The 27,458-nt window shown below is 48.7% G+C and overlaps 1 protein-coding gene across 1 annotated transcript in view; it reads right to left on the reverse strand.

The window, feature by feature from the left end:
* The window catches only part of LOC139278130 (dynein axonemal heavy chain 3-like), a 485,560-nt gene that overhangs the window by 422,112 nt on the left and 35,990 nt on the right, over positions 1 to 27,458 (reverse strand). The window contains exons 7-11 of the mRNA XM_070896786.1: positions 24,858 to 25,088; positions 23,625 to 23,723; positions 22,974 to 23,113; positions 15,850 to 16,008; positions 15,520 to 15,748 (exon numbers count right to left, since the gene is read on the reverse strand). Coding sequence (XP_070752887.1) covers positions 15,520 to 15,748; positions 15,850 to 16,008; positions 22,974 to 23,113; positions 23,625 to 23,723; positions 24,858 to 25,088 — 858 coding nt within the window. The remainder of the gene's footprint in view (positions 1 to 15,519; positions 15,749 to 15,849; positions 16,009 to 22,973; positions 23,114 to 23,624; positions 23,724 to 24,857; positions 25,089 to 27,458) is intronic.

Consider the following 27,458-nt stretch of genomic DNA (forward strand, 5'->3'; position numbering starts at 1 on the left):
AAGGTAGCTCACCTTTAAGAGGTGCAGGCTGCCTTTAAGAGGAGCAGACTAGCTTTAAATAAAGCTAGCCTTGTGCAAACATGGCGAACTTCGGCTTCTTGCTGAGTACACAGCCAGTCAGCAGTGAGCTCAGCACCGGGTTGTGTGCTGCATCGTGCAAAGTAGAAGGCAGCATCAAGATCCCCTTTTATCGGACCTAATCCAATTTCACCCCATCTGTGCCTTGCCTGCCAACCAATTCCCAACACATGTCACATATTTACTAATAACCTCGTGCGGAATCTCAACAAATGTCTTCTGGAAGTTCATATAGCCAACATCCACAGAGAGTTTCTGTCCACCATGTTATCATCATCATCATAGGCGGTCCCTTGAAACAAGGATGATTTGCTTCCACACCAAAAAAGGATGAGTTCACAGGCATTACGGATGAAGGACCCGAACTACATCTTCAAGAGTGGAAGATGCCTGTGCATGGATTTTTTTTTAATGTGTGGTGGCCATTGCACACCAGCCATCACACGGGCTTGACAGAGCCAGGTCTTGGTCCAGTGGCAAGGATTACCCAAGGCAACTGGAGACCAGCTCTGCTGCACGGACCTAGTGCGCACAAATATCGCAGTGTGGGCTGGCCCGTGCTGCCCCTGGGCCCCTGGATCACGTCCCTCTACAATCTCTCGCCACTCCTTTGCCCCGACCTTGCCGCTCCTGCTGTACCTGCCCACGCTCCAATCACCGAACTGGACCTTGCTGACATCACTCTTCGCTGCCGTCGCCCTCCTGCACCAGCTCCAGCAGGTTAATGACCCCTTCAAACAATGGGACTAGAATAGTCAGACATGACCTACCCTTCACCAATCCACGCTGACTGTATTTGATCAGCTCACACTTGTGTCCCTGATGATAGATTCCACTAACATCCCCATAATTAATAGTGAATTGACAAGCATGTGCTTTTCTGGTTTCTGCCTCCCTTTGTAGAACCGGATCCAAAGTTTGCTGAAAGCCATATTAAGCAGTACTTGCCACTATCTCCTCATTTACTTACTCTGCTTCACCCTCCAGTTATTCCAAGACATTCATTAGGCATGGCATACCTTCCACAAACCCACAGCATCTTGAATTTATTACCGTTACACTTGCTGGATGCTCTCTAATTGCTTCCTTTACGCAACAGGATCGAACATATTTCACCATGACAAAAGTCAAAATAATGAGCCTTTAATTCCCATTGAAATAAACAGAAGTTCACGTTAGGGCGGTGATTCGGCACTGGATGAGACACGTAGAATCACGGTAGGGCGGTGATTCGGTACTGGACTGGACACGCAGAGGTCATGGTCGGGCGGTGATAGAGCAGAATAGAAATGTGGTAGTGATTGGGGACTCTATAATTAGGGGGAATAGATAGCATCCTCTGCAGCTCAGTCATCATCATAGGCATCATAGGCAGTCCCTCGAAGCGAGGATGACTTGCTTCCACGCCGAAAAGGGATGAGTTCACAGGTGTTTCAATGAAGGACCTAATATTCCGGATCCCAAACTACATCTTGGAGGGTGGAATGTGCCTGTGCGTGGATTTTTTTAATGTGGGGTGGCCGTTGCACACCAGCCACCACACGGGCTTGACAGAGCTAGGTCTTGGTCCAGTGGCAAGGACTAACCAAGATGACTGGAGACCAGCTCTGCTGCACGGACCTAGCACGCACACATATAGCAGTGTGGGCTGGCCCGTGCTGCCCCAGGGCCCTTGCCTCTTCTGGACCCTGAACTCTCACCTCTCCTGGGCCCCGATCACATCCCTCTACGAACTCTTGCCGCTCCTTTGCCCCGACCTCGCTGCTCCCGCTGTACCTGCCTGCACTGCAGTCAGCCATCGCCCTCCTGCAGCAGCACGCGCTGCTCCCTGCAGTGGTATACCACCGCATGCTGCTCCCTCTAATGTCCCCGGCCTGCTGATGGTCTGCAGCCAAGAACGAGAATCCCGAAGGGCATACTGCTGACCCGGTGCCAGGGTAAGGGATATCTCACAGTGGCTGGAGAGGAATTGGAAAAGGAAGGGGGTAAATCCAGTTGTTGTGGTCCATAGTGGAACAAACAACATAGGCAGGAACACGGAGGAGGTCCTGTGAGGTTATCCACTTTGGTAGGAAGAATAGAAAAGCAGAATATTATTTAAATGGAGAGAGACTACAGAATGCTGCAATACAGAAGGATCTGGGTGTCCTTGAACATGAAACATAAATGGGTCATTTTTCGGTTGGCAAACAGTAACTAGTGAGTTGCCGCCGGGATCGGTGCTGGGTCCTCAACTATTTGCAATCGATATTAATGACTTGGATGAAGGGACCGAGTGTAATGTAGCCAAGTTTGCTGATGGTACAAAGATGGATGAGAAAGCAAATTGTGAGGAGGACACAAATAATCTGCAAGGGGATATAGACAGGCTAAGTGAGTGGGCAAAAATTTGGCAGATGGAGTATAATGTGGGAAAATGTGAGGTTATCCACTTTGGCAGAAAAAATAGAAAAGCAAATTACAATTTAAAGAAAGAAAAATTGCAAAGTGTTGCAGTACAGAGGGACCTAGGGGTCCTTGTACATGAAACACAAAAAGTTAGTATGCAGGTACAGTAATCAAGAAGGTAAATAGAATGTTGGCCTTTATTGCGAGGGGGATAGAGTACAAAAGCAGAGAAGTCCTGCTACAACTGTACATGGTATTGGTGAGGCCACACCCAGGGGCCGATTTTCATCAAGGCCACCGCCGCCCAAGTGCTGCCCAAAGTGCCGCCGAGGTATTGGATGGAGGAGGGTGTCTGGGGGAGGGGGGTCCCAGGGGTGGGGGTCCTGGGTCTGGGGAGGGGGTCTGGGTGAGGAGGTCTGGGTCTGGGAGAAGGGGTCTGGGGGAGAGGGGATCCCAGGTCTGGGGGAGGGGGCCCTGGGTCTAGGAGAGGAGGTCCCAGGTCTGGGGGAGGGGGCCCTGGGTCTGGGAGAGGAAGTCCCGGGTCTGGGGGAGGGGCTCCCGGGTCTGGGGGAGGGGGCCCAGCTCTGGGGAAAGGGGGTCTGGGGGAGAGGGGGTCCCGGGTCTGGCAGAGAGGGTCCCGGGTCTGGGCAGTGGGTCTGGGTGAGGAGGTCTGGGTCTGGGGGAAGGGGGTCTGGGGAGGGGCCCCGGGTCTGGGGAGAGGGGGTCCTGGGTCTGGGGAGGGGGCCCTGGGGGAGGGGGTCCGGGGGAGGGGGTCCCGGGTCTAGGGGAGGGGGCCCTGGGGGAAGGGGTCCCGGGTCTAGGGGAGGGGGCCCTGGGGGAGGGGGTCCCGAGTCTGAGGGAGAGGGTCCTGGGTCTGGGGAGAGGGGGTCCTGGGTCTGGGGAGAGGGGGACCTGCATCTGCGGGAGGGGGTCCTGGGTCTGGGGGAGGGGGTCCTGGGTCTGGGGGAGGGTGTCCTGGGGGAGGGGTTCCTGGGTCTGGGGGAGGGGGTCCTGGGTCTGGGGGAGGGTGTCCTGGGGGAGGGAGTCCTGGGGGAGGGGTTCCTGGGTCTGGGGGAGGGAGTCCTGGGTCTGGGGGAGGGTGTCCTGGGGGAGGGGTTCCTGGGTCTGGGGGAGGGGGTCCTGGGTCTGGGGGAGGGTGTCCTGGGGGAGGGGTTCCTGGGTCTGGGGGAGGGGGGGTCTGGGTGTGGGGCAGGGGCAAGCGGCACCCGCATCCCCAGAACAAATGGAAAGATACATTCCGACGGTAAAATAGCTCGGTGCCACAATGTTGAATCAGCCCCAAGCTTAAGTATTCATAATTTAGACAATTACCATTTGCAACATTCTCCTAATTATATAAAATGACTTTGTTTTCAACAGTGATACTGTTAAAGCTTAGGAAAAATAAACCAAATGTAATGAAAGTAATTATTAATTTAATTGGTTTAATAGATGGCAACTGAGCTGTGCAATGAATCAGATATACCTGAGTATATCTGAAACTAATTTCTGGGTGTGAGAGCATTAATATGTAGTGCACCTAAGCTCAGAATGATGGAATACTCAAGTCTAAAGAAACACACAACAATCTTCATACAGAAATATGAAACAGGAAGTGTTGGAAATACTCAGCAGCTCAGGCAGCCTCTATGGAGAGAGAAACAGCGTTAACGTTTCAGAGTGGAACTCCAGTTCAGTATCAAACCTGGTACAGGCTGCACACAGGGGATCTACTGGACACTCGACAAACAGTTGCAGGAGTGGAGAGAATACAATAACAACTATGTGTATTTATATAGCGCCTTTAATGTAGTAAAGGCGTTTCACAGGAGTATTACGAGATCAAAAATTTGACACCAAACCGCATGAGGAGAAATTAGCGCAGGTGACCTTAAGCTTGGTCAAAGAGGTAGGTTTTAAGGAGTGTCTTGAAGGAGGAAAGAGAGATAGAGTGGCGGAGAGGTTTAGGCAGGGAGTTCCAGAGCTTGGGGCCCAGGCAACAGAAGGCATGGCCACCAATGGTTGAGCGATTATAATCAGGGATGCTCAGGAGGGCAGAATTAGAGGAGCGCGGATATCTCAGTGGGGGTGGGGTGGGTTGTGGAGCTAGAGGAGATTACAGAGATAGGGAGGGGCGAGGCCATGGAGGGATTTGAAAATAAGGATGAGAATTTTGAAATCGAGGCGTTGCTTAATCGGTAGCCAATATAGGTCAGCGAGCACTCGGGGTGATGGGTGAGCGGGACTTGGTGCGAGTTAGGACACGGGCAGCCGAGTTGTGGATCACCTCTAGTGTACGCAGGGTAGAATGTGGGAGGCCAGCCAGGGGTGTGTTGGAATAGTCAAGTCTAGAAGTAACAAAGGCATGGATGAGGGTTTCAGCCACAGATGAACTGAGGCAAGGGCAGAGACGGGCGATGTTACGAAGGTGGAAATAGGCCGGTCTTAGTTATGCTGTGGATATGTGGTCGGAAGCTCATTTCAGGATCAAATATGACACCAAGTTTGCAAATACAGAATGGTCAGCTCAGAGCCCAACTGGATGAATCAGCTGGTGCTGAGTTGGCATTGATTTTGAATCTGCCGTTTTTAAACCAGTGCCGAGTGTACAAACCTAGCCTTGGAATACATGTTAGCAATTGGTGAATTATCACAGACAGAAAATAATTGCAGATGCATTTGTGAATCTCACTACATTCAGGTACTCAAATGCAGTTTCTTCTGAAAGGACAGAACTAGCCTTCTTGACCTATAAGGTCACTGGTAAAGTGCTCTGTCCCATATATAATTGATCCCACCTGCACACAATATTTTGAGTGTGCCGTTTTGAAAATGCTACATTGATATCCTAAGCTTCAGTAGATTAGGATTTTAAGTATAATCGGAAGCAAATTCCTTTATTAGAGTCAATCACGCTGGACTAAAAATGAAGTTAACCATTGCCTTCTATTGTATTGTTACCATGGATTCCAGTGATGTGCACTCCATTTCTAGTGGGATAAATATTTAATTCATGTTATGACAGTGACAGTATTTGTCTAAACATTAGCCGAACATTCTTCACCAAACAACCAAGTGCCATGAGACGAGGTCAATAACAGAGCGGGGAGCTCAGCTTATACAGAGAGCGTTCATTGAATAAACTTCCATCAAAAGATAAACAAACGAAGGACCAAACACACAGACCGCTCACACTCACCGCTCACACACCCACTGCTCACGCTCACACAGACCGCTCACACTCACCGCTCACACTCACCACACACACTCATCGCTCAAGCACCCACTGCTCACACTCACCACTCACACTCACCGCTCACTCACAAACCCACTGCTCACACTCACAGCTCACACTCACCGTTCACACTCACCGCTCACACACGCCGCTCACACTCCCCACCTCACACTCACCGTTCACGCTCCCACTCGCCGCTCCCACTCGCCGCTCACACTCACTGCTCACACTCACTGCTCACACTCACTGCTCAAAATCACGACGCATACTCACTGCTCACACTCACTGCAATAAACTCACCGCTCACACTTACCGCTCACTGCTCACACTCGCCGCTCAAACTCACCGCTCACGTCCACATTCACACTCACTGCTCACACTCACTGTGCACACTCACCGCTCGCGCTCACACTCACTGCTCACCACTCACACTCTCACCCGCTCACACACCACGCATACTCGCCGCTCACACTCACCGCTCACGCTCACTGTTCACTCTCGTCACTCACACTCACTGCTCACACTCACCCTCAATGCTCACACTTACCGCTCAAGCTCACACTCACACTCGCCACTCACGCTCACACTCACCGCACCCACCCACCGCTCACACTCACCGCTCACACTCACACTCACTGCTCACGCTCACACCCACTACTCATGCTCACTGTTCACTCTCGCCACTCACACTCACCGCTCACACTCACCCTCAATGCCCACACTCACTGCTCAAGCTCACCGCTCACACTCACACCTACTGCTCACACTCACACATATTGCTCATACTCACTGCTCACACTCACTGAGCACAGTCACACTCATCGCTCACACTCACTGCTGACACTCACACCCACACTCACCGCTCACACACATACACTGTTCCCACCTCAAACTCACTGCTCACAATCACCCTGCTCACCGCTCACTCTCACACACTGCTCACACTCACTGCTCACGCTCACCGCTCACACTCACTGCTATCACTCACCATTCATGATCACACTCACCGCTCACACTCACACCCACAGCTCACACTCACCATGCACAACCACTGCTCACACCCATCGTGTGCACTCACTGCTCACACTCACCCTCACTGCTCACTCGCGCTGCTCACGGCTGAAGCTCACACTCAATGCTCACTCTCACCGCTCACAGCTGAAGCTCACACTCACCGCTCACACTAACCGCGCACACACACACTGCTCACACCTCACACTCATTGCTCACACTCACACATACCGCTCACACTACTGATCACACTCACCGCTCAAACGCTCACATACCACTCACACTCACTGCTCACACTCACCGCTCATGCTGCTCACCGCTCACACTCACTGCTCACACTCATTGCTAACTCTCACACTCACTGCTCACTCTCACACTGCTCATTGCTTACTCTCACACTCACCACCCACCGCTCACACTCGCCGCTCACACTCATTGCTCACTGCTCACACTCACCGCTCACACTCACTGCTCAATATCACATTCGCCCTGCTCACCGCTCACTCTCACACACTGCTCACATTCACTGCTCACCACTCACACCCACTGCTCACACTCAGTCACCGCTCACACTCACAACCACCCGTTCACACACACCATGCACACTAGCTGCTCACACTCACTGCACACACTCATTGCTCACTCTCGTCACTCACACGGCTCACACTCACCCTCACACACCCATCGCCCACACTCACCACGCACACTCACACTCACTGCTCATGCTCACTGTTCACTCTCGCCACTCACACTCACCCTCAACGCCCACATTCACTGCTCAAGCTCACCGTTCACGCTCACACATACTGCTCACACTCACTGCTCAAGCTCACCGCTCAAACTCACACATACTGCTCACACACACACACACATACTGCTCACACTCACTGCTCACACTCACTGACCACAGTTACACTCACATTCACTGCTGACACTCAACACCCACACTCACCACTCACACACACACCGCTCACACCTCACACTCACTGCTCACACTCACCCTGCTCACCGCTCACTCTCACACACTGCTCACACTCACTGATCACACTCACCACTCAAACGCACCGCTCACACTCACTGCTATCACTCACCATTCGCGCTCACACTCACCGCTCACACTCATACCCACTGCTCACACCCACTGCTCACACTCACCGAGCACACCCACCACGCACACTCACCGCTCACACTCATCCTCACTGCTCACTCACGCCACTCACGGCTGAAGCTCACACTTACCGCTCACACTCACCGCTCACACACACACTGCTCACATCTCACACTCACACATACCACTCACACTCACTGCTCACACTCACCGCTCACGCGCACACTGCCCACTGTGCACGCTCACACTCATTGCTCACTTTCACACTGCTCATCGCGCACTCTCACACTCACACTCACTACTCACACTCACCGCTCACACTCGCCGCTCACTGCTCACATTCACTGCTCACTATCACAGTCACCCTGCTCACCGCCCAATCTCACACACTGCTCACACTCACTGCTCACACTCACCACTCACACTCACTGCTTATGGCTCACACTCACCGCTCACACTCACTGCTCACACTCACCGCTCACCGCTCGCACACAATGCTCACACCGCTTAAGCTCATACTCACTGCTCAACCTCACATTCACTGCTCACATTTACCGCTCACACTTGCCGCTCACACGCGACGCTCACCGTTCACACTCACCGCTCAGACTCACTGCTCACTCTCACCGGTCATACTCACCGCCCACTCTCACACTCACCGATCACACCCACTGCTCACTCACTGCTCACACTCACCAATCACCGCGTAAACGCACAGCTCATACTCACACTCACACTCACTCTCACTTGCACCGCTCACTCTCACCACTCACTCTCATCACTCACACTCACCACTCACACTCACTGCTCACTATCACACTCACTGCTCACCGCTCACTCTCACACACCACTCACTCTTACCGCTCACACTCGCTGCTCACTCTCACAGCCACTGTTCACACTCACCCTGCTCACTGCTCACTCTCACACACTGTTCACAATCCCCGCTCACACTCACCGCTCACACCCACCGCTCATACTCACTGCTCATACTCACCGTTCACACTCACCGCTCATGGCTCACAATCACACCCACCTTCACTACTCACACTCACCACTCACACTCACACTCACTGCTCACACCCACTGCACACACTCACGACGCACACTAACTGCGCACACTCACCGCTCACGGCTGAAGCTCACTCATCGCTCACACTCACCGCTCATGCTCACTGCTCTCACTCACTGCTCAAGATCAGACTCACTGCTCAAGCTCACACTCATTGCTCGAGCTCACCGCTCACGCTCAAACCCACTGCTTACACTCACTGCGCACATGCACCGCTCACACTAAGCGATCATGGCTGAAGCTCACACTCACCGCTCATGCTCAGTGCTCTCGCTCACACTCAAGGCTGAAGTTCACACTCACTGCTCACACTCACCGCTCAAGCTCACATTCACTGCTCAAGCTCACACTCACTGCTCACGCTCACCGCTCACACTCACCGCTCACTCTCACCACTCACAGCTGAAGCTCACATTCACTGCTCACTCTCACCATCCACGGCTGAAGCTCACACGCAATGCTCACATTCGCCGCTCATGCTCACCACCCACACTCACCGCTCGCACTCACACTCACTGCTCACACCTCACACTCACCGCTCACACATACCGCTCACACTCACTGATCACACTTGCCGCTGACACTCACCGCTCACACCCACTGCTTACTCTCATTGTTCACCGCTCACCACTCACATTTACCGCTCACACTCATGCTCACACTCTCACTCACTCACCAGCTCACCTCACACTCACCGCTCACTCACCGATCACATTCGCCGCTGACACTCACCGCTCAAACCCACCGCTTACACTAATTGTTCACCTACTCACACTCACTGCTCACCACTCACACTCACCCTCACCGCTCACACTCACACTCACTGCTACCACTCAGCACTCACACTCAGCACTCACACTCACTGCTCATCATCACTGCTCACACTCACCGCTCACACTCGCACACCACTCACACATCACTTACACTCACTGCTCACACTCACCACTCACACTCACCGCTCACACTCCTCCACTGCTCACATCCACCACTCACATTCACCCACAGCTCACACTCACCACTCATATTCACACCCACCACTCGCACTCACCGTGCACACTCACTGCTCACACTCACCGCTCACCACTCATGCTCACCGCTCACACTCAGTGATCACACTCAATGCTGGCACTCACTGCTCACACCCACCGCTTACACTCATTGTTCACTGCTCACACTCACCGCTCACACTCACTGATCACACTCGCAGATCACACTCGCCGCTCACACCCACCGCTTACACTCACTGTTCACCGCTCATGCTCGCCGCTCACACTCACTGATCACACTCGCCGATCACACTCACCGCTCACACTCCTTGTTCACCGCTCATGCCCGCCGCTCATACTCTGATCACACTCACCGCTCATACCTACCGCTTACACTCATTGTTCACCGCTCACACTCACACTCACACTCACACTCACCACTCACACTCACCACTCACACTCACCGATACCACTCACCACTCACACTCACCGATACCACTCACCACTCACCACTCACACTCACCGCTACCACTCACTGCTCACAATCTGACGCACACTCACCACTCACACTCACCGCCCACACTCACCACTCACACTCAGAACTCACACTCAGCGCTCACACTCACTGCTCACCCTCACTGCTCACACACACCGCTCACCCTCAATGCTCACACTCACACCCACTGCTCACACTCACCACTCACACTCCTCCACTGCTCACAGGCACTGCTCACATTCACCCACAGCTCACACTCGCCATTCACATTCACACCCACCACTCGCTCGCACCGTGCACACTCACTGCTCACCGCTCTCCGCTCACGTTCACTGCTCAAGCTCACATTCACCGCACACATTCACCGTACACATTCATTGCTCATGTTCACCCTCACGCTTATATTCACCGCTCACAGTCACTGCTCAGGCTCACCGCTTGCACTCAATGCTCACACTCCATGTTCACACTCACTGAGCACATTCACACACGCTGCTCACCACTCATGCTCACCACCCATACTCACCGCGCATGCTCACACTCACCGCTCACACTGATGCTCACACTCACTACTCACCGTTCACCGCTCACACTCATCGCTCACCACGCACATTCACTGCTCACACTCACTCTCACCGCTCACCACTCCCACTCACTGCTCACACTCACTGCTCACACTCATCGTTCACCGCTCACACTCATCACTCACACTCGCTGCGCACACTCACACTCACGCTTACTCTCACCGCTCACTGCTTATGGCTCACACTCACTGCTCACACTCACCGCTTGCACACAATGCTCACACTCAATGCTCACACCGCTTAATCTCATACTCACTGCTCAAGCTCACATTCACTGCTCACATTTACCGCTCACACTCGCCACTCACACGCAGCGCTCACCGTTCACACTCACCGCTCAGACTCACTGCTCACTCACACCCACCGCTCACTTACCACTCACAGTCATGCTCACACTCACCGCTCACACTCATCATTCACTGCACACACTCACCGCTCACATTCATGGCTTACACTCACCGCTCACCACGCACACGGATAGCTCATACTCACACTCACTCGCACCGCTCACTCTCATGCTCAGTGCTCACACACAGCGCTCACACTCACCGCTCACCACACACACTCAATACTCACACTCACCATTCACACCTCAATGCTCACACCGCGCACACTCACCGCTCACACTCACTGCGCACACTCACTGCTCACTCACCGTGCACTACTTACACTCACCACTCACACTCACTGCTCACTGCTTACGGCTCACACTCACGCCCACTGCTCACATTCACCGCTTGCACTCAAGGTTCACACTCAATGCTCACACCGCTTAAGCTCACACTCACTGCTCAAGCTCACATTCGCACTCACACTCACTGCTCAAACTCACCACTCACTCACTGCTCACACACACACAGTTCACACACAAAGTTCACACTCACCATGCACACTCACCGCGCACACTCACTGCTCATGCTCACCACTCACGCTCACGGCTCACCGCTCACTCGCTGTGCACACTCACCGCACACACTCACCACGCACACTCACCGCTCACTGTTCACTGCTCACACTCACCACTCACACTCTCCACTCACACTCACCGCGCACTGCTCACACTCACCACGCACACTCACCGTTCACACTCACCGCTCACTGCTCACCGCTCACTCACCACGCACACTCACCGCTCACACTCACCACTCACCACTCAGACTCACCGCTCACACTCACGGCTCACGCTCACGGCTCACGCTCACGGCTCACGCTCACCGTTCCCACTCACCGCTCACCGCTCATGGCTCAGGCTCACCGCTCACTGCTCACGCACACACTCACCGCTCATTACTCACCGTGCACACTCACCGTTCACACTCACTGCTCACCGCTCACACTCATCGTTCACACTCACTGCGCACGATCACTGCTCACACTCACCGCGCACCGCACCACTCACCGCTCACGCTCACTACTCACCGCTCACACTCACTGTTCATGCACACACTCACCGCTCACCGCTCACTGCTCACACTCACCGCGCACACTCACCGTTCACGCTCCTCGCTCACTGCTCACCTCTCACATTCACCGCGCACACTCACCGTTCACGCTCACCGCTCACCGCTCACACTCACTGCGCACACTCACCGCTCACACTCACTGCGCACACTCACAGCTCACACTCACCGTGCATCGCTCACTGCTCACACTCACCATTTGGCTCACCGCTCACAGTTCACGCTCACCACCCACCGCTCACACTCACTGCGCACACCCACCGCTCACTCACTGCTCACGCTCACACTCACCGCTCGCACTCACTGGTCAAGCTCACACTCACCGCTGAAGCTCACACTCACCACTCACCGCTCATTCACCGCTCACACTCACCGCTCATGATCACCGCTCACGATCACTGCTCATGATTTCTGCTCTCGATCACCGCTCACGATCACCACTCATGATCACCGCTCACACTCACCGCTCATGATCACTGCTCACACTCACCACTCATGATCACCGCTCACGATCACCGCTCAAGCTCACACTCACCGCTCACACTCACACTTCACATTCACTGCTCACACTGACTGGAAACAGTGTATTTGGACTCAGCTTAAAGTGTGTATCTCAAATTCCGAAAGACAATTACTGAGGCCGAACCTTACTTATAGTCAATTCTTCACTGTGAAATTTAGGAACAGGTGCTGGCTGTCATTGAAAAGCAAAATACTGCAGATACTGGAATCTGGACTAAAAACAGAAAATGCTGGAAACCTCAGCAGGTCAGGCAGCATTTGTGGAGAGGAAGCAGAGTTAACGTCTCGGGTCGATGACCCTTCGTCAGATTGTCACTATTGCATGCCGTGTCTTCTGACTCTCATAATGTTTGGAAGCAGTGCCCTTATATCTGAGAAAAGTGCATTCAATTAAATTGAGATTAAATATATGGACATTTTAACAGGATTACGACTTTCGGAACAATGTATTATTAAAGGAGAGCAAAACAACTCGGATTGTTGTAATCAACACAAGGCACAGCACCAAAAAGACAAACTTGTTTAAAGAATGAATAATAATTAAATGGAAGCAAATGCTTCGGTAAATGTGTGACGTACACAAATCGCTAGAGAATTGACATTTGTTCTATTTACCATAATTTGCTCAACTCGATAGGCGTCCCACATGGCAATTTGCTTTTACAATTCTTCTTTATTACAGATGGACTACAAGTGGTCAATTAAACCCGTCACTGTGATTGAACATGGGCAGGATGGCAAAAGATGGTGGGAGGCCTGCTCAAACATACAGCAGGAATCACAATACTCCCTGCGAAGCTCCCGAGGTCTGTCACTGAGCATTTCATGGCTTTCGTCCCTACGTGAGACTGAATCCCAATCACATAGGAATAAAAAGCCATAAAGCACGGCAGTGAATCTATCTTCATTACCGATGACACTGATTGTGTTCTGTACATGGTTTAATTTCCTCTTCAAAAGTAAATAGTCATTTCATGCTACATTACGTAGCCACATCAAACTGCATCTAACAATATTACTGGTGCAGGTTAGGGTTGGGACCGAGTTAGGTTCAAGGCTGGGTTTAGGGGTTGGGTCGGAGCTGGAGTTATGTTTGTGGTTGAGTTGGGGTCGACGCTGGGTCGGGTCGGGGCTGGAGTTAAGGTCGCGGCTGGAATTGAGGTTGGAGCTGAGATGGAGTCAAGGCTGGGTCAGTGTTGGAGTTGGGGCCGAGTTGGGGTCAAGGCTGGGTTTGGGGCCTGTTCAAGTGCTGGGACAAGGTCCGGATCTGCAACAGAAGGGCGATACACTTTACTAGGTTACCAATCGGGAAGGTAAAAATTAACCCCACTGCTTCTTTAAACTTACTTAGACCTTTGTAAAGTCAGTCAAGAGATTCATTGTATAGATTTACAGAATGTACAGCACAGAAAGAGGCCATTCGGCCCAACAGGTCTGTGCCGGTGATAATGCTCCATATGAGCCTCCACCCACCTTACTACATATCATCCTCTCAGCATATCCTTTTATTCTTTTCTCCCCCATCTGTTTATCTAGCTTCCCCTTAAATGCATCTATACTATTCACCTGAACCACTCCCTGTGGTAGCAAGTTCCACATTCTCACCACTCTCTGGGTAAAGAAGTTTCCTCTGAATTCCCCATTGGATTTGATTAGTGACCATTTTACATTGATGGCCCCTAGTTTGGATCTCCCTAACAAGTTGTAATTCCAATTACCTGCCAGATTCAAGCATTTGTTTTGTTTGCCCCTGATAATACAAATTACCATTACTGAGCAACAGTGTTGCTAGTGAGTGACCTAGTGTAGAGTCAAACAGAAGAACATAAGAAATAGGAGCAGGAGTAGGCCATTTGGCCCCTCGAGCCCGCAGTGCCATTCAATAAGATCATGGCTGATCCGATCATGGACTCAACTCCACTTCCCTGCCCATTGCCCATAACCCTTCACTCCCTTATCGTTCAAAAATCTGTCTATCTCCGCCTTAAATATATTCAATGACCCAGCCTCCACAGCTCTCTGGGGTAGAGAATTCCAAAGATTCATGACCCTCTGAAAGAAGAAATTCCTCCTAATTTTCATTTTAAATGGGCGACCCCTTATTCTGAAACTATGCCCCCTAGTTCTAGATTCCCCCGCAAGGGGAAACATCCTCTCTGTATCTACCTTGTCGAGCCCCCTCAGTATCATATATGTTTCAATAAGATCACCTCTCATTCTTCTAAACTTCAATGAATTTCGGCCCAAACTGCTCAACCTTTCATCATAAGACAATAAGATACAGACTGAAATGTGAGTCACATCAAGTCTCAGTTTCGATTCGAGTCCTCTTAACCACATAACGTCATTGCAGCAATCATGTTTTAAATATGTGAGGGGGAACAATAGTTCAATGTGCTTCCTCCTGGAAGACTGGTCACGTCGGGGAAAGGAGCAGTGAAACGTGAGGAGGAATGTGCTGCGTTGTTAGTGGGCCAGTGGTGGGGAAGGCTCGGGGGGAGGGGGGGGGGGCGGAAGAGAGGGACTTGCTATTGTAAGATTTTCCAGCTGAGCACAAAGACACAAAGTAGCCACTTCACCTCATAAAGCCACTTCTCCACGAGGCCCTTGGCTTTGTCTGGGATGATGTGAAGGACGAGCCCCACCCGTTCGCCTTCCGCTGACTCAATGTGCGTGATCTCCTTCTCGCCATTAAAGGTGAGCTGCACTATCCCCTCAAAGCATTTCTTGAGATGGGGCTGGACTCGAAGTGGGTCCTTTGTCTCCGAGAGAATTTCCAGCAGCTCGTCGTTGGAGAGGAAGAAGAACCTGAAACGAGGGGGAGGGACCGACATAAATCATTGAAAAGAAACAAGCTTCGATAAAAAAAAACCTTTGTGCAAAAGTACCAGAGTTCTTTTCTCATTTACCGCGGAAAGAAGAATCTTTTCTTCTCTAAATATTCGTTGAGCCCTTTCTGAATGTCGTCCAGCAGCGACTCTGCCTCCCTCAGCTTATCCAGCATCTGTGGTTGGGAGATAACCTTCATGGCACTTGCATCCTTTACCGATTCTTTCATTATCAGCCTCCTGGTGTGTCAGATAGAACAGAGCGAATGAAACAGCTAGAGCCTGCACAACAGGCTTCGTAACTTTAATTGAACATCCACTGTTACAAAACAACAGCGTGAATTTTTATTCGAACTTTAAGCCCCCACCGCAGTGCTAAAGCAGCAGCCTCGCCTCGTACAAAGGCACAGCTGTCTTTATTCTCTTAACTTAAAGGTAAATGGAATGTGAAAAGCAGCAATTGTTCTCGATGTGAGTGATTTTTATCCCGAGACCGCTATTCGAAACTTTCCATTACAAGCTGGACAGAAGAGAGTGCTTTTTTTTTTCTAAATGTAATTTTGTTAATTCGCTCAGAGCAGGGTTCCATTATTGAGTTCAACACTTCCAGCTTATTTTCAGGTAATAAAATCCTACTGTCTGCCAAGCCACAATTGAGAAATAATTACCAATTTACACACAAAGAAAGACAGAGGCGCTAACAGAAAGCCATGCAGTGGAAGGCAGAGATGTGGCACTCGGTATTCCCAACTTGGGACCAGGTGTGAAAGGGGCGTTGTGATTCCGTCGCCCATTAGAGAAACCGCCCGCTTTTTATCGCCCAATGGTCTTCCTGAGGTTGTGAAAGGAGCTATATAAATGCAACTCTCTCTGTTTTTCAGATGTGGTGCAGTGTGATCATCAGCGACTGCTTCCTGTCTCACATGTTAAACTGTCCCTGCAGTGATGGTTCTCTGCCTCAGGTTAAATGAAAACCAGTATAGAAAGAACACAGCAAGCTGTATAATTCTCCATAAACCAGCACTAAATCATTAGAAACACCTTGTTGTTTCTATCAAAAGAAAACAGCCACACTTTCTGATTATAAAAAGCTGCCAAGAATATTACATCCCATGGATTGCCGTTCTAAAATATTCATCAAAAATACTTCCATACCTAAACCCTTCTAAAAAGCATTTTTTATAATATAAATGGCACTTTGTTGCATGTTACACATTTCTGTTTTGTATCTGTAGACCGCTTGCTATTTATCAAATCCGTGGGGCTTTCAGTGTTTTCACATATCCAGTGTCACATCACCATCAGTAGGTGACCTGGCGCTATTCCTGGGGTTGTCTTTCCAGCAACCGGACACGTGAGTGAGCATTGCACCTGGGTGCAGGTGTATGACACTCACTGCTTGCCATATCAGTGGTTTATCTTCCTATTGACAATACGAGCAGGTATTTACATTTAGTTTTGTATTTCATCCATGGTGCGTTAGTAAATCAAATAATATTTGACTTCAAAACAAGACCCATGACTTGAATATTTAATTTCTGTTTAGGAGAGGTACAAGTCTGAGATGGTCATCTTTAATGGTAATGTTTAATTGTAATATGTAATTGACGTGTAATTATCATCTTTAATTGTAATGTTTAATTGTAATATGTAATTGACGTGTAATTATCATCTTTAATTGTAATGTTTAATTGTAATATGTAATTGACGTGTAATTATCAACTTTAATTGTAATGTTTAATTGTAATATGTAATTGACGTGCAATTATCATCTTTAATTGTAATGTTTAATTGTAATATGTAATTGATGTGCAATTATCATCTTTAATTGTAATGTTTAATTGTAATATGTAATTGACGTGTAATTATCATCTTTAATTGTAATGTTTAATTGTAATATGTAATTGACGTGTAATTATCATCTTTAATTGTAATGTTTAATTGTAATATGTAATTGACGTGTAATTATCATCTTTAATTGTAATGTTTAATTGTCATGTCTAGAATCATAGAATGCTTACAGCACGGAAGGCTATTCGGCCCGTCGAGCCTGTGCTGGCTAGGGCACTTCAGCCAGTCCCACTCCCCCGTCCTGTTCCCGAAGTCCTGCACAATTTTTTCTTTCAGCTACTTATCCAACTCCCTTTTGAAAGCCGTGATTGAGTCTGCCTCCACCGCCCTTTCAGTGCGTTCCAGATCTCAACCACTTGCTGCATAAAAAGGTTTTTTCTTATGTCCCCTTTGGGCCTTTTGCCAACCACTTTAAATCAGTGTCCTCTGGTTCTCTACCCTTATGCTCATCTAATTGTCATCTTTAATTGTCATGTGACAATTTAATTCCATGTCTTTAACAGTCTGCATTATAAATGAAATAAACTTAAGTATGAAAATTAATGACAGAAAGACCACTGAAATATTGTAACTATAATGCGATATGAAGACCAGAGAAATAGGCCGTTTATCCGACTCACTCGAGAAAATCAAAGTCCGTAGTCCTACAATGAACTCCGCATAGTGCAATCATCTAATACGGTGATAGATTCAAAAGGATTAACAGGATTCAGTTAACTGGAATCAGCAATTGCTAAAATACATCGTTTACTTTAATGTATATTCTGCATCTTAAATATATCTGGACAATATAATATTCAACAACAACTTGTATTTATATAAGATGCGCTTATTTGTACTGCCAAAATGGCCACTATGCTCCACCCTTTGTCTATGATTGGTCCCCTTGGAGGATAAACCACACCCTGAAATTTCACTGGAATGTGTAACTGGAACCACTCATCCCAAGGTCTCACTGACTGCAAATTGTTACTCGATTCACTTTGACTTCCTGAAGCGACAGAGGACAGAGCTCCCCAGAAGACAGCAAAGACCAGCCAAAGTCCTGGTCCAAGTAAATCCCTCACCCAGCCGAAGTGCCTTACCCCAATCCAAGTGTATGCCTCCCTCAGCCAAAGTCCCTCCTTACACCAGCGCAAGTGAATTACCTTACCCCCCACTGCCACCACCCACCACCCCACCATAGATGGGGCAGGCATTGTATATGGATTGTTAACAGGTTTATTGGATATGAACCCCTCGTAGGGGGTTGGAAGAACATGATCCGTCTTCCCTGAGTTCCCTCTCTCCCTTCCCATTCGCCCCCCCTCCTCCCCACTGTCTCTCTCCTGTCTCTCTCTCCCTCTCCCTCCCCCAGCCTCTCTCTCTCTCTCCCCCTCTCCCAGTCTCTCTCTCTCCCCATCCTAATCTCTCTCTCTCCCCAGTCTCTCTCTCCCACCCCCCCAGTCTCTCTCTCTCTCTCTCTCTCTCCCACCTCCCTGCCCCCTAGCCTCTCTCTCTCCCCCAGTCTCTCTCTCTACCCCAGCCTTTCTCTCTCCCCCAGTCTCTCTCTCTACCCCAGCCTCTCTCTCTCCCACCCCAGTCTCTCCCTCCCACACCCCAGTCTCTCTCTCTCTTGCCCCCCCCAGTCTCTCTCTCTCTCTCCCCCAGTCTCTCTCTCTCTCGCTCCCACCCCCCAGTCTCTCTCTCCCCCCCGTCTCTCTCTCACTCTCTCCCCCAGCCTCTCCCTCTCCCCCCATCCCAGTCCCTCCCTCTCCCCAAGTCTCTCTCCCAACCCCCCCAGTCTCTCTCTCTGCCCCCTCCCCCAGCCTCTCTCTCTCTCCCCACCAGTCTCTCTCTCTGCACTCCCCCAGCCTCTCTCTCTCCCCCCTCCCCAGTCTCTCACTCTCCCCACCAGTCTCTCTCTCTGCACTCCCCCAGCCTCTCTCTCTCCCCCCTCCCCAGTCTCTCACTCTCTCTACCTCAGCCTCGCTCTCTCCCTCTATCCCAGTCTCTCCCTCTCCCCCAGTCTCTCTCTCCCTCCCCCAGTCTCTCTGTCTCTACCACCCACTCTCGGCCCCACTCAGCCGCTCTCAGCCCTCCCACTGGGATCAGGTCGGCAGTCTCGGGCCTCAGGTCTTGCTTCTCGGCACCACATGAAGGGAATGATTCGGGACGGGGGGCGGGGGGCAGAGCTTGACAGATGCAGTACAAATAGTTACATCGATTTATATAGTGCCTTGAACGTAGTGAAACGTCCCAAGACGCTTCACGGGAGTATTATGTGCTAAAAAAATTAGGCATCGAGCCGCATACGTACAAATTAGCGCAGGTGACCAAAAGCTTGGTCAAAGAGGTACATTTTAAGGAGCGATTTGAAGGAGGAAAGAGAGGTAGAGAGGCGGAGAGATTTAGGCAGGGAATTGCAGAACTTGGGGCCCAGGCAGCAGAAGGCACGGCCACCGATGGTGGAGCGATTATAATCAGGGATGCTCAAGAGGGCAGAATTTTGAAATCGAGGCAGTGCTTAGCCGGAAGCCAATGTAGGTCAGCGAGTACAGGGGCTGATGGGTAAGCGGGACTTGGTGCGAGTTCGGACATGGGGCAGCCGAGTTTTGGATCACCTCTAGTTTACGTAGGGTAGAATGTGGGAGGCCAGCCAGGGGTGCATTGGAATAGTCAAGTCTAGGGGTAACAAAGGCATGGATGAGGGCTTCAGCAGCGGATGAGCTGAGGCAAGGGGCGGAGACGGGCGATGTTACGGAGGTGGAACTAGGCGGTCTTAGTTATGCTGCGGATATGTGGTCGAAAGCTCATTTCAGGGTCAAATGACACCAAGGTTGCAAACAGTCTGGTTCAGCCTCAGACAGAAGTTGGGGAGAGGGATGGAGTCAGTGGCTAGGGAACGGGATTTGTGGCGGGGACCGAAAACAATGGCTTTGGTCTTCCCAATATTCAATTGGAGAACATTTCTGCTCATCCAGGACTGGATGTCTGACAAGCAGTCTGATAATTTAGAGACCGAGGAGGGGTTGAGAGAAGTGGTGGTGAGGTAGAGCTGGGTGTAATCAGCGTACATGTGGAAACTGACGCCGTGTTTTCGGATGATGTCGCCAAAGGGATAACATATCGATGAGAAATAGGAGGGGGCCAAGGATAGATTTTTGGTGGACACCAGAGGTAACGATGCAGGAGTGGGAAGAGAAGCTGTTGCAGGAGATTCTCTGGCTACGATTAGATGGATAAGAGTGGAATCAGGCGAGTGCAGTCCCACCCAGCTAGACGATGGTGGAAAGGCGTTGGAGGAGGATGGAGTGGTCAACCATGTCAAAGGCTGCAGACAGGTCAAGAAAAAGAAAGACTTGCATTTATATAGCGACTTTCATGACCACAAGATGTCAGACTGTGACAAAGGACGAGGAGGGGTAGTTTACCTTTGTCACAGTCACAAAGGATGTTATTTGTGACTTTGATGAGAGCTGTTTCGGTACTGTGGCAGGGGTGGAAACCGGATTGGAGGGATTCAAACATGGAATTGCGGGAAAGCTGGTCACAGATTTGGGAGGCGACAACACGTTCGAGGACGTTGGAGCAGAACACATTTGCAGAAAGACTGAAGGTAATCTACATTTAGATGCTGATAAATATACAGTATAACACAGATAACATAGATAAGGAAGATTGTGTGATATTTCATGTTTTGATTAACATGAAATTTATTTTGTTGCCAATATATGTCTAGACCGTGCACTGCTGGGTTTTATAAAATCACAAATCATGTTCAGCTAAATCGAGACTGGCTCAATCAATGAAACAGCATCTGATGAAACATTTATCAGATAGCAACAGTAAATACATGTGAATAAATTGTAATAGACAGGATAAGGACTTGGGACCTTTATTTTACCCTCTCAGACATCATAATTCAAGCTGTACAACTGGCGTTGTGATTAGCTGCCCATTATAGAACCCAGGCCATTTCTATTTCCTTTTAAATGGAAACTGGGTCGTCAGTATAAAAGCTCATTCTCTAACACTGGTTCAACATCTAGCCCTTAAATGGTATTGATTGTTAATTCCCGATTCCTTAAAGAAATAAATATTTGCATTTATATAGCGCCTTTCACAACCTCAGGATGTTCCAAAGCGCTTTACAGCCAATGAAGTGCAGTCACTGTTGTAATGTGGGAAACACAGCAATCATTTTGCGCACAGCAAGCTCCCACAAACGATAATGTGATAATGATCAGATAATCCATGTTAGTAATGTTGTTTGAGGGATAAACATTGGCCAGGACACTGGGGGAAACTCCCCTGCTCTTCTTCGAATAGTGCTATAGGATCATTTACGTACCCACCTGAGAGGGCAGGTGTGGCCTCGGTTTAATGTCTCATCCACGGTACACATTGTGCAGTACAGAGTGTCCGCAAAAGATCACTACCGGTTGTGAAAATGTTGAATATTAGAAATGTGTATTGACTCAGTGCTGACACTGGTTAGGAGCTGAAGCACACTTTACTCTATATACACTGACACCCCTTGAGTGAGAAGCAGGTCTCTGGGTCCTTCAAGAACAACATTTGATTGTACCTTCTCGTGTTTTTTATGTGTGATAAACAACCGTTTTTTATATGGATGTAATAATACAATGTGTCAAACATACTTCATTTAGCTGGTAGGTGAGAATAATAAATTAATGAACTTGTTTGTTTTTAAAACCCTCACTATTAGTAATGAAAAGGGATTCTGGTTGGGGTGGTTGTATTTGAATCTCCCACTGCCTTGCCTTGTACTGGGCTCAGATTTCACCACGGTAGCTCACGATTGATAATTGCATCCTTTAAGCCGGGAGAACAATAGTGTCATTCAGCTCGAAAAGCCTGTTGGACTTTGAGCTGGACTGACATAAGGAGCCTGATTTACTCGGTGAGTTAAAACAAAGTCAATCTACATACACATCATTCTAAGAGTAATAGGAAAACACAGTGCTGTGAGATTAAATGCAAACACTTCAACTGCAACATAACCTGAGCTGATCGCCGTTATCGCCACTGAAATCCTTTCTGCTTGCAGAATTTCATTTTAATCAGGCTCTGTCAAGTATGATAAGAAAACAATGATACATGTTCCCAATAGTGACTAACAATCAGTCCATTTGTCACTCTGATGTGGGGAAAAAGCGATGATTTTCATTGATATTTTAGATTAAAATCGATCATTGTAGCATCACGTTAGATGTCACATCCATCCCCATATAACCACCTCCATTATACCGCAACATATAACAGTCACATTTCACACCCCCTCCCTGCAACACAAAAAGTGATCAATTCAAATTTGTTTCTAGTTTTTTTTAACAAAAGGAATGCTTTACCAGATGGTGTCCACCACTTCGAACATCTTTCCTTGCACTGGGATCTGATTGCGGATGTCCTCGGAGCTGAATATGGGCTCCAGATACAGCCAAGCCATTTGGACACGGAGCCAAGATTCCAGGATGTTGTGTATCAGCCACTGTGGAAAAGAGAGCACACAGGGTGATGGCCAAAATGTTGCTGCAAATAACCAAACGACATTAAACAAAAAAAGCCCCAGACTGATGACTTCTCACAAACGGGGCGGCTCCTCAGACACCTGGGTCTGCTCATGCGAGCTTGTGGGAGGCGAGCTCCTGTCTTGCACAACTGGACCCGACATTCCTCCTTATGTTCCAGCTGATGAGGCCCAGTGAAGTCAGAGCCAAGGCCGTTCCCTTGGCCGGTCTCACATGGGCGGTTGGTGCACTCACTGAGTGACTGCCTATTTAGTTTAAGCTCTCACGTTGAAAAGCTGAAGCAGCTTCAATGGAACAGTGTGCACGTTGCTAGCTGCTCCCACAAGACCAGCGCTGCAGCCCAAGTTTAAGAAACTGAAAGTTGCCGAAGCGTGAACGGCAATAGATAACAAAAAAACGGAGGCGTGGGATGTAACAAAAATCTAGACACTAATTAAATTTCAACAAGAGCCTCTCTAAAACCAAACTCACCAGCTTAGACTCCCATGCTGATATTTCCTTTAGGAAGGGCGCAATAAATGGAGAGCCTTTCATGGTGGTAGTTTTTACAATGTGATCTTCAAGTAAAACCTGAGAGAAATAGATTAGATTCGGGGATTATAGTCCTGAATGGATGCCAAGAATGAGATAAAATGAACAGATAACTTCGAGCTTGTACAGAGCTAGATTTGCAGCTTGCAATCGGCAACGATTGAACCTTATTGCTGTCTGCTGCGACAGTGCAGAGAAATAGCGTGTGTCAGAATCTCCTGCCACACACGGTCATCTCGAACAGTTTCAGCATTGTTAGTTTTACAATTTACATTTTCACATCTTCTACTCAATAAGATCAGAGAATCTTGGTAAATGCCGTGATTTAAATCCACTGCGCGAGATAGCAGCTTTTAAATAACTTAAGACTACAAGCTATTCTTTTTTCCTGCACAATGTAAATTATTTACTGGCAACAACAGGCCATGTAAAGCTAACTTCAAGAAAGACAATTTAAATCGTTCTTTCTTTATATATATAAAGCCTGGTTTGCCTTGTTGGAATCACACAATTCTATCAGGTATCTGCCACAAAGAACTCATTGTGCTTTATGTTGTAAAGTGTAACTGCAGAGCAAGAATTCATCGAAGGTTTCTTGTCTAAAATGTAGCATTATACTCGCTTGTTTTTTCTCCAGTTTGGTTACAAAAAGCTGTTACTGCAATACTCAGGTAACGTAATTAAATTGCCATGGAATCTAAATGTACCAGGTGCAGTTCTGGTCTTCAGACTCAGTTTGTGGCCATTTCATACGAGTTCTTTTTAGTCCATTTTTATTAAAAAATAAAATCAGATATTTAATCAGGGCAACAACTGACAGTAAATGCTACCCCGCACACTGCAGCAAGCAAAAGATCAAATGAGCTCCAGCCTTTGCTCTTCTCATGATCTCTATTCTAGGCACGTCTTATTATTGAAGATTAGGTTCAAATCCAGCTACATCTTAAGCCTGCAGAGTTTAAAGAGGGCCACTTTAACACTGTGCATATCAACACATTCTGCCCCTGTACTTTCTGAAACCCCACTCTGGGTTCAGCAAAAAGGTAAATCGAATCACAGCTTCTTCTGTACCATCTTTACCTCCTTTCCCTCCAAAAGGAAATCTGATAGGTATTCTCTTGAAGTATCAGATCCACACTCTTGCCCCATTAAAGCATCGTTGATATACTACACCTGAATGTCATCCAATGCTGCTAACACGTCGATGCCAGTGTCTTTATAACAGACAAATGTAAAATTGACTTCTTCCCAGTCTTTCTCCATCTTGCTGAGGGCTTTCTCCAGTGCGTACTCTTTACTCGCTTGGGAACTGATGTGGCTTAAATCTTCCAAGTACTTCTCGAGGCCCAGCTGTAAGATGTCCATCAAGGAAGTGCTTTCCTGTGGTGTGATACTGAACCCAACCTGTGATAAAGTGAAGGAAACTGCTTACAAAGTCTCTCCAAACAATAGGCTTTGCATTTTAACATGTAACCCCATACGGTAGAAGGCGAACCAGTCCTTTCTCTTCCAGCATTTCATAGAAGTTTACAGCACGGAAGGAGGCCATTTCAGCCCATCGTGTCCGCACCGGCCGACAAAGAGCTACCCAGCCTAATCCCACTTTCCAGCTCTTGGTCTGTAGCCCTGTAGGTTACGCACTTCATGTGCACATCCAAGTACTTTTTAAATGTGGTGAGGGTTTCTGCCTCTACCACCCTTTCAGGCAGTGAGTTTCAGACCCCCACAACCCTCTGGGTGAAAACATTTCCTCTCAGATCCCCTCTAAACCTCCCCCCAATTACTTTAAATCTATGCCCCCTGGTTGTTAACCTCTCTGCTAAGGGAAATTTGCTGTGCTCCTATCCATATTTAATTCTCATACTACAGCACGGGTTTTTTTTTGCAACGTCTTATTTAAGGATCTTCAAAACTCAACACAGAAGACACACAGCACAGTCGAGCACATTTGTGGCCAATCACACTAGGATTCACAACATCTAATAGGCATGAGAAAGGAGGGCACCTTCGACTGAAGCATCGTCAGAGTTCCAATTCACTTTGGGATATTGAGGGTCTCAGAAACCACAGCTGCAGAGGTGAGGAGAGAATGACGTTTGAGACCCTTGCTGTGATAGATAGTTAGATTCCTAACATTCCAGGTGTTCACTCCACATCCCTAACAGGGCAGGTAAAGTCTGGAAATATTAGTGAATCAGATGGACCATAACAAAGAACCATTCACCATGAATTAACACTCAGACAGCAGGGTCCTACCAACAAGGGACTTCGAAGAAACAAATGAGAAACACGGAGCTGCCCCTAAGTCCAGAGGGCACCTGGGCACCTGAGAGCCCTCTGCCATGTCTCAGCTCCAACTTCTCCACTGTAAACACTACTGTAATGTATTTGCTTCATGGGTTCTTTGCTTAAGACCTCATAGCAACACATTACTATTAAGAACTAATACAAAAGCAAAATACTGTGGATGCTGGAATCAGAAATAAAACAGAAAATGCTGGAAATCTCAGCGGGTCAGGCAACATCTGTGAAGGGTCGTCGACCTGAAACAATAACTCTGTTTCTCTCTCCACAGATGCTGCCTGACTCGCTGAGATTTCCACCATTTTCGGCTGTTAAGAACTAGTTGGTTTATTCGCAAAAGGTTTAACAATCACACTACACATTACCAGTTCATCCACCAGGCTCGCAACCACCTGCCCCATCGTGGATCCCCCGAACCTAACTGGCTGGGGTTTTATTGAGTCTTGTGAACATCACGTAACTGGCTAAGCCACTCCCAACTCAATAGCTCCACAACTATTTTGGTTGAAACTATAAATCAAGTGCCCCCATATTAAAGGGGCACTAAAATCGACAAATTAAACAAATGAAACTTTTAACTTTAAATGGTCAAATTAAAATTTAGTTGCCGGGGATGATGATGCACTCCAGTCCCTCTGGCGCCCACCTCTCGCGGAAGGCCACGAGCGTACCGGTGGACACTGCTTGCTCCATCTCCTCTCTTGTTCTTTCCAAGCTGAAAACATCCTGTCCTACACACCTGTCCGCCTCCCTACATCCCTACTGTGTTGAAATTATGACTCATTTCACAGTCTCCTACTTTAAGTGATTCTTTCTAAAGATTCCAAAACTGTCCTTTACATCCCCAGCCTTTCTCTCCTGCAGTCTTAATGTTGTTAAAGCTCAAGCTCAGTGCCAACTAATACTTATTTCCTCATTTATTTTGTCCGTCATTTACTCTTTTCTACATTGTTACGATGCTGTATGCAATGGGTCTTCGTCCTTCCACTTGGTTTTTCAATTCAAAAAGGAATATCCTGAAGTGCATATAAGAGCCAACAGTGTGCACTGGGAAGGGAAGGAAGAGCCCATGGGAGGGCAAAGGTCATGACCACTGGCCTCGCCTCATTGTTGGCAAAATTCACTTTAAACCTGCATAATAACGACTTGCGTTTATACAGAATTAGGAGCAGGAGTCGGCCATTCGGCCCCTCGAGCCTGCACCACCATTCAATAAGATCATGGCTGATCTTCTACCTCAACTCCACTTTCCTGTACTATCCCCATATCCCTTGATTCCCTTAATATTCAAAAATCTATTGATCTTTGTCTTGAATATATTCAAAGACTGAGCCTCCACAGCCCTCCGGGGTAGAGAATTCCAAAGATTCACCACCCTCTGAGTGAAGAAGTTTCTCCTCATCTCAGTCCTAAATGGCTGACCCCTTATTCTGAGACTGTGATCCCCAGCCAGAGGAAACATCCTCCCTG

The sequence above is a fragment of the Pristiophorus japonicus genome, chromosome 13, assembly GCF_044704955.1.
Source record: "Pristiophorus japonicus isolate sPriJap1 chromosome 13, sPriJap1.hap1, whole genome shotgun sequence".
Classification (NCBI taxonomy): Eukaryota; Metazoa; Chordata; class Chondrichthyes; family Pristiophoridae; genus Pristiophorus; species Pristiophorus japonicus.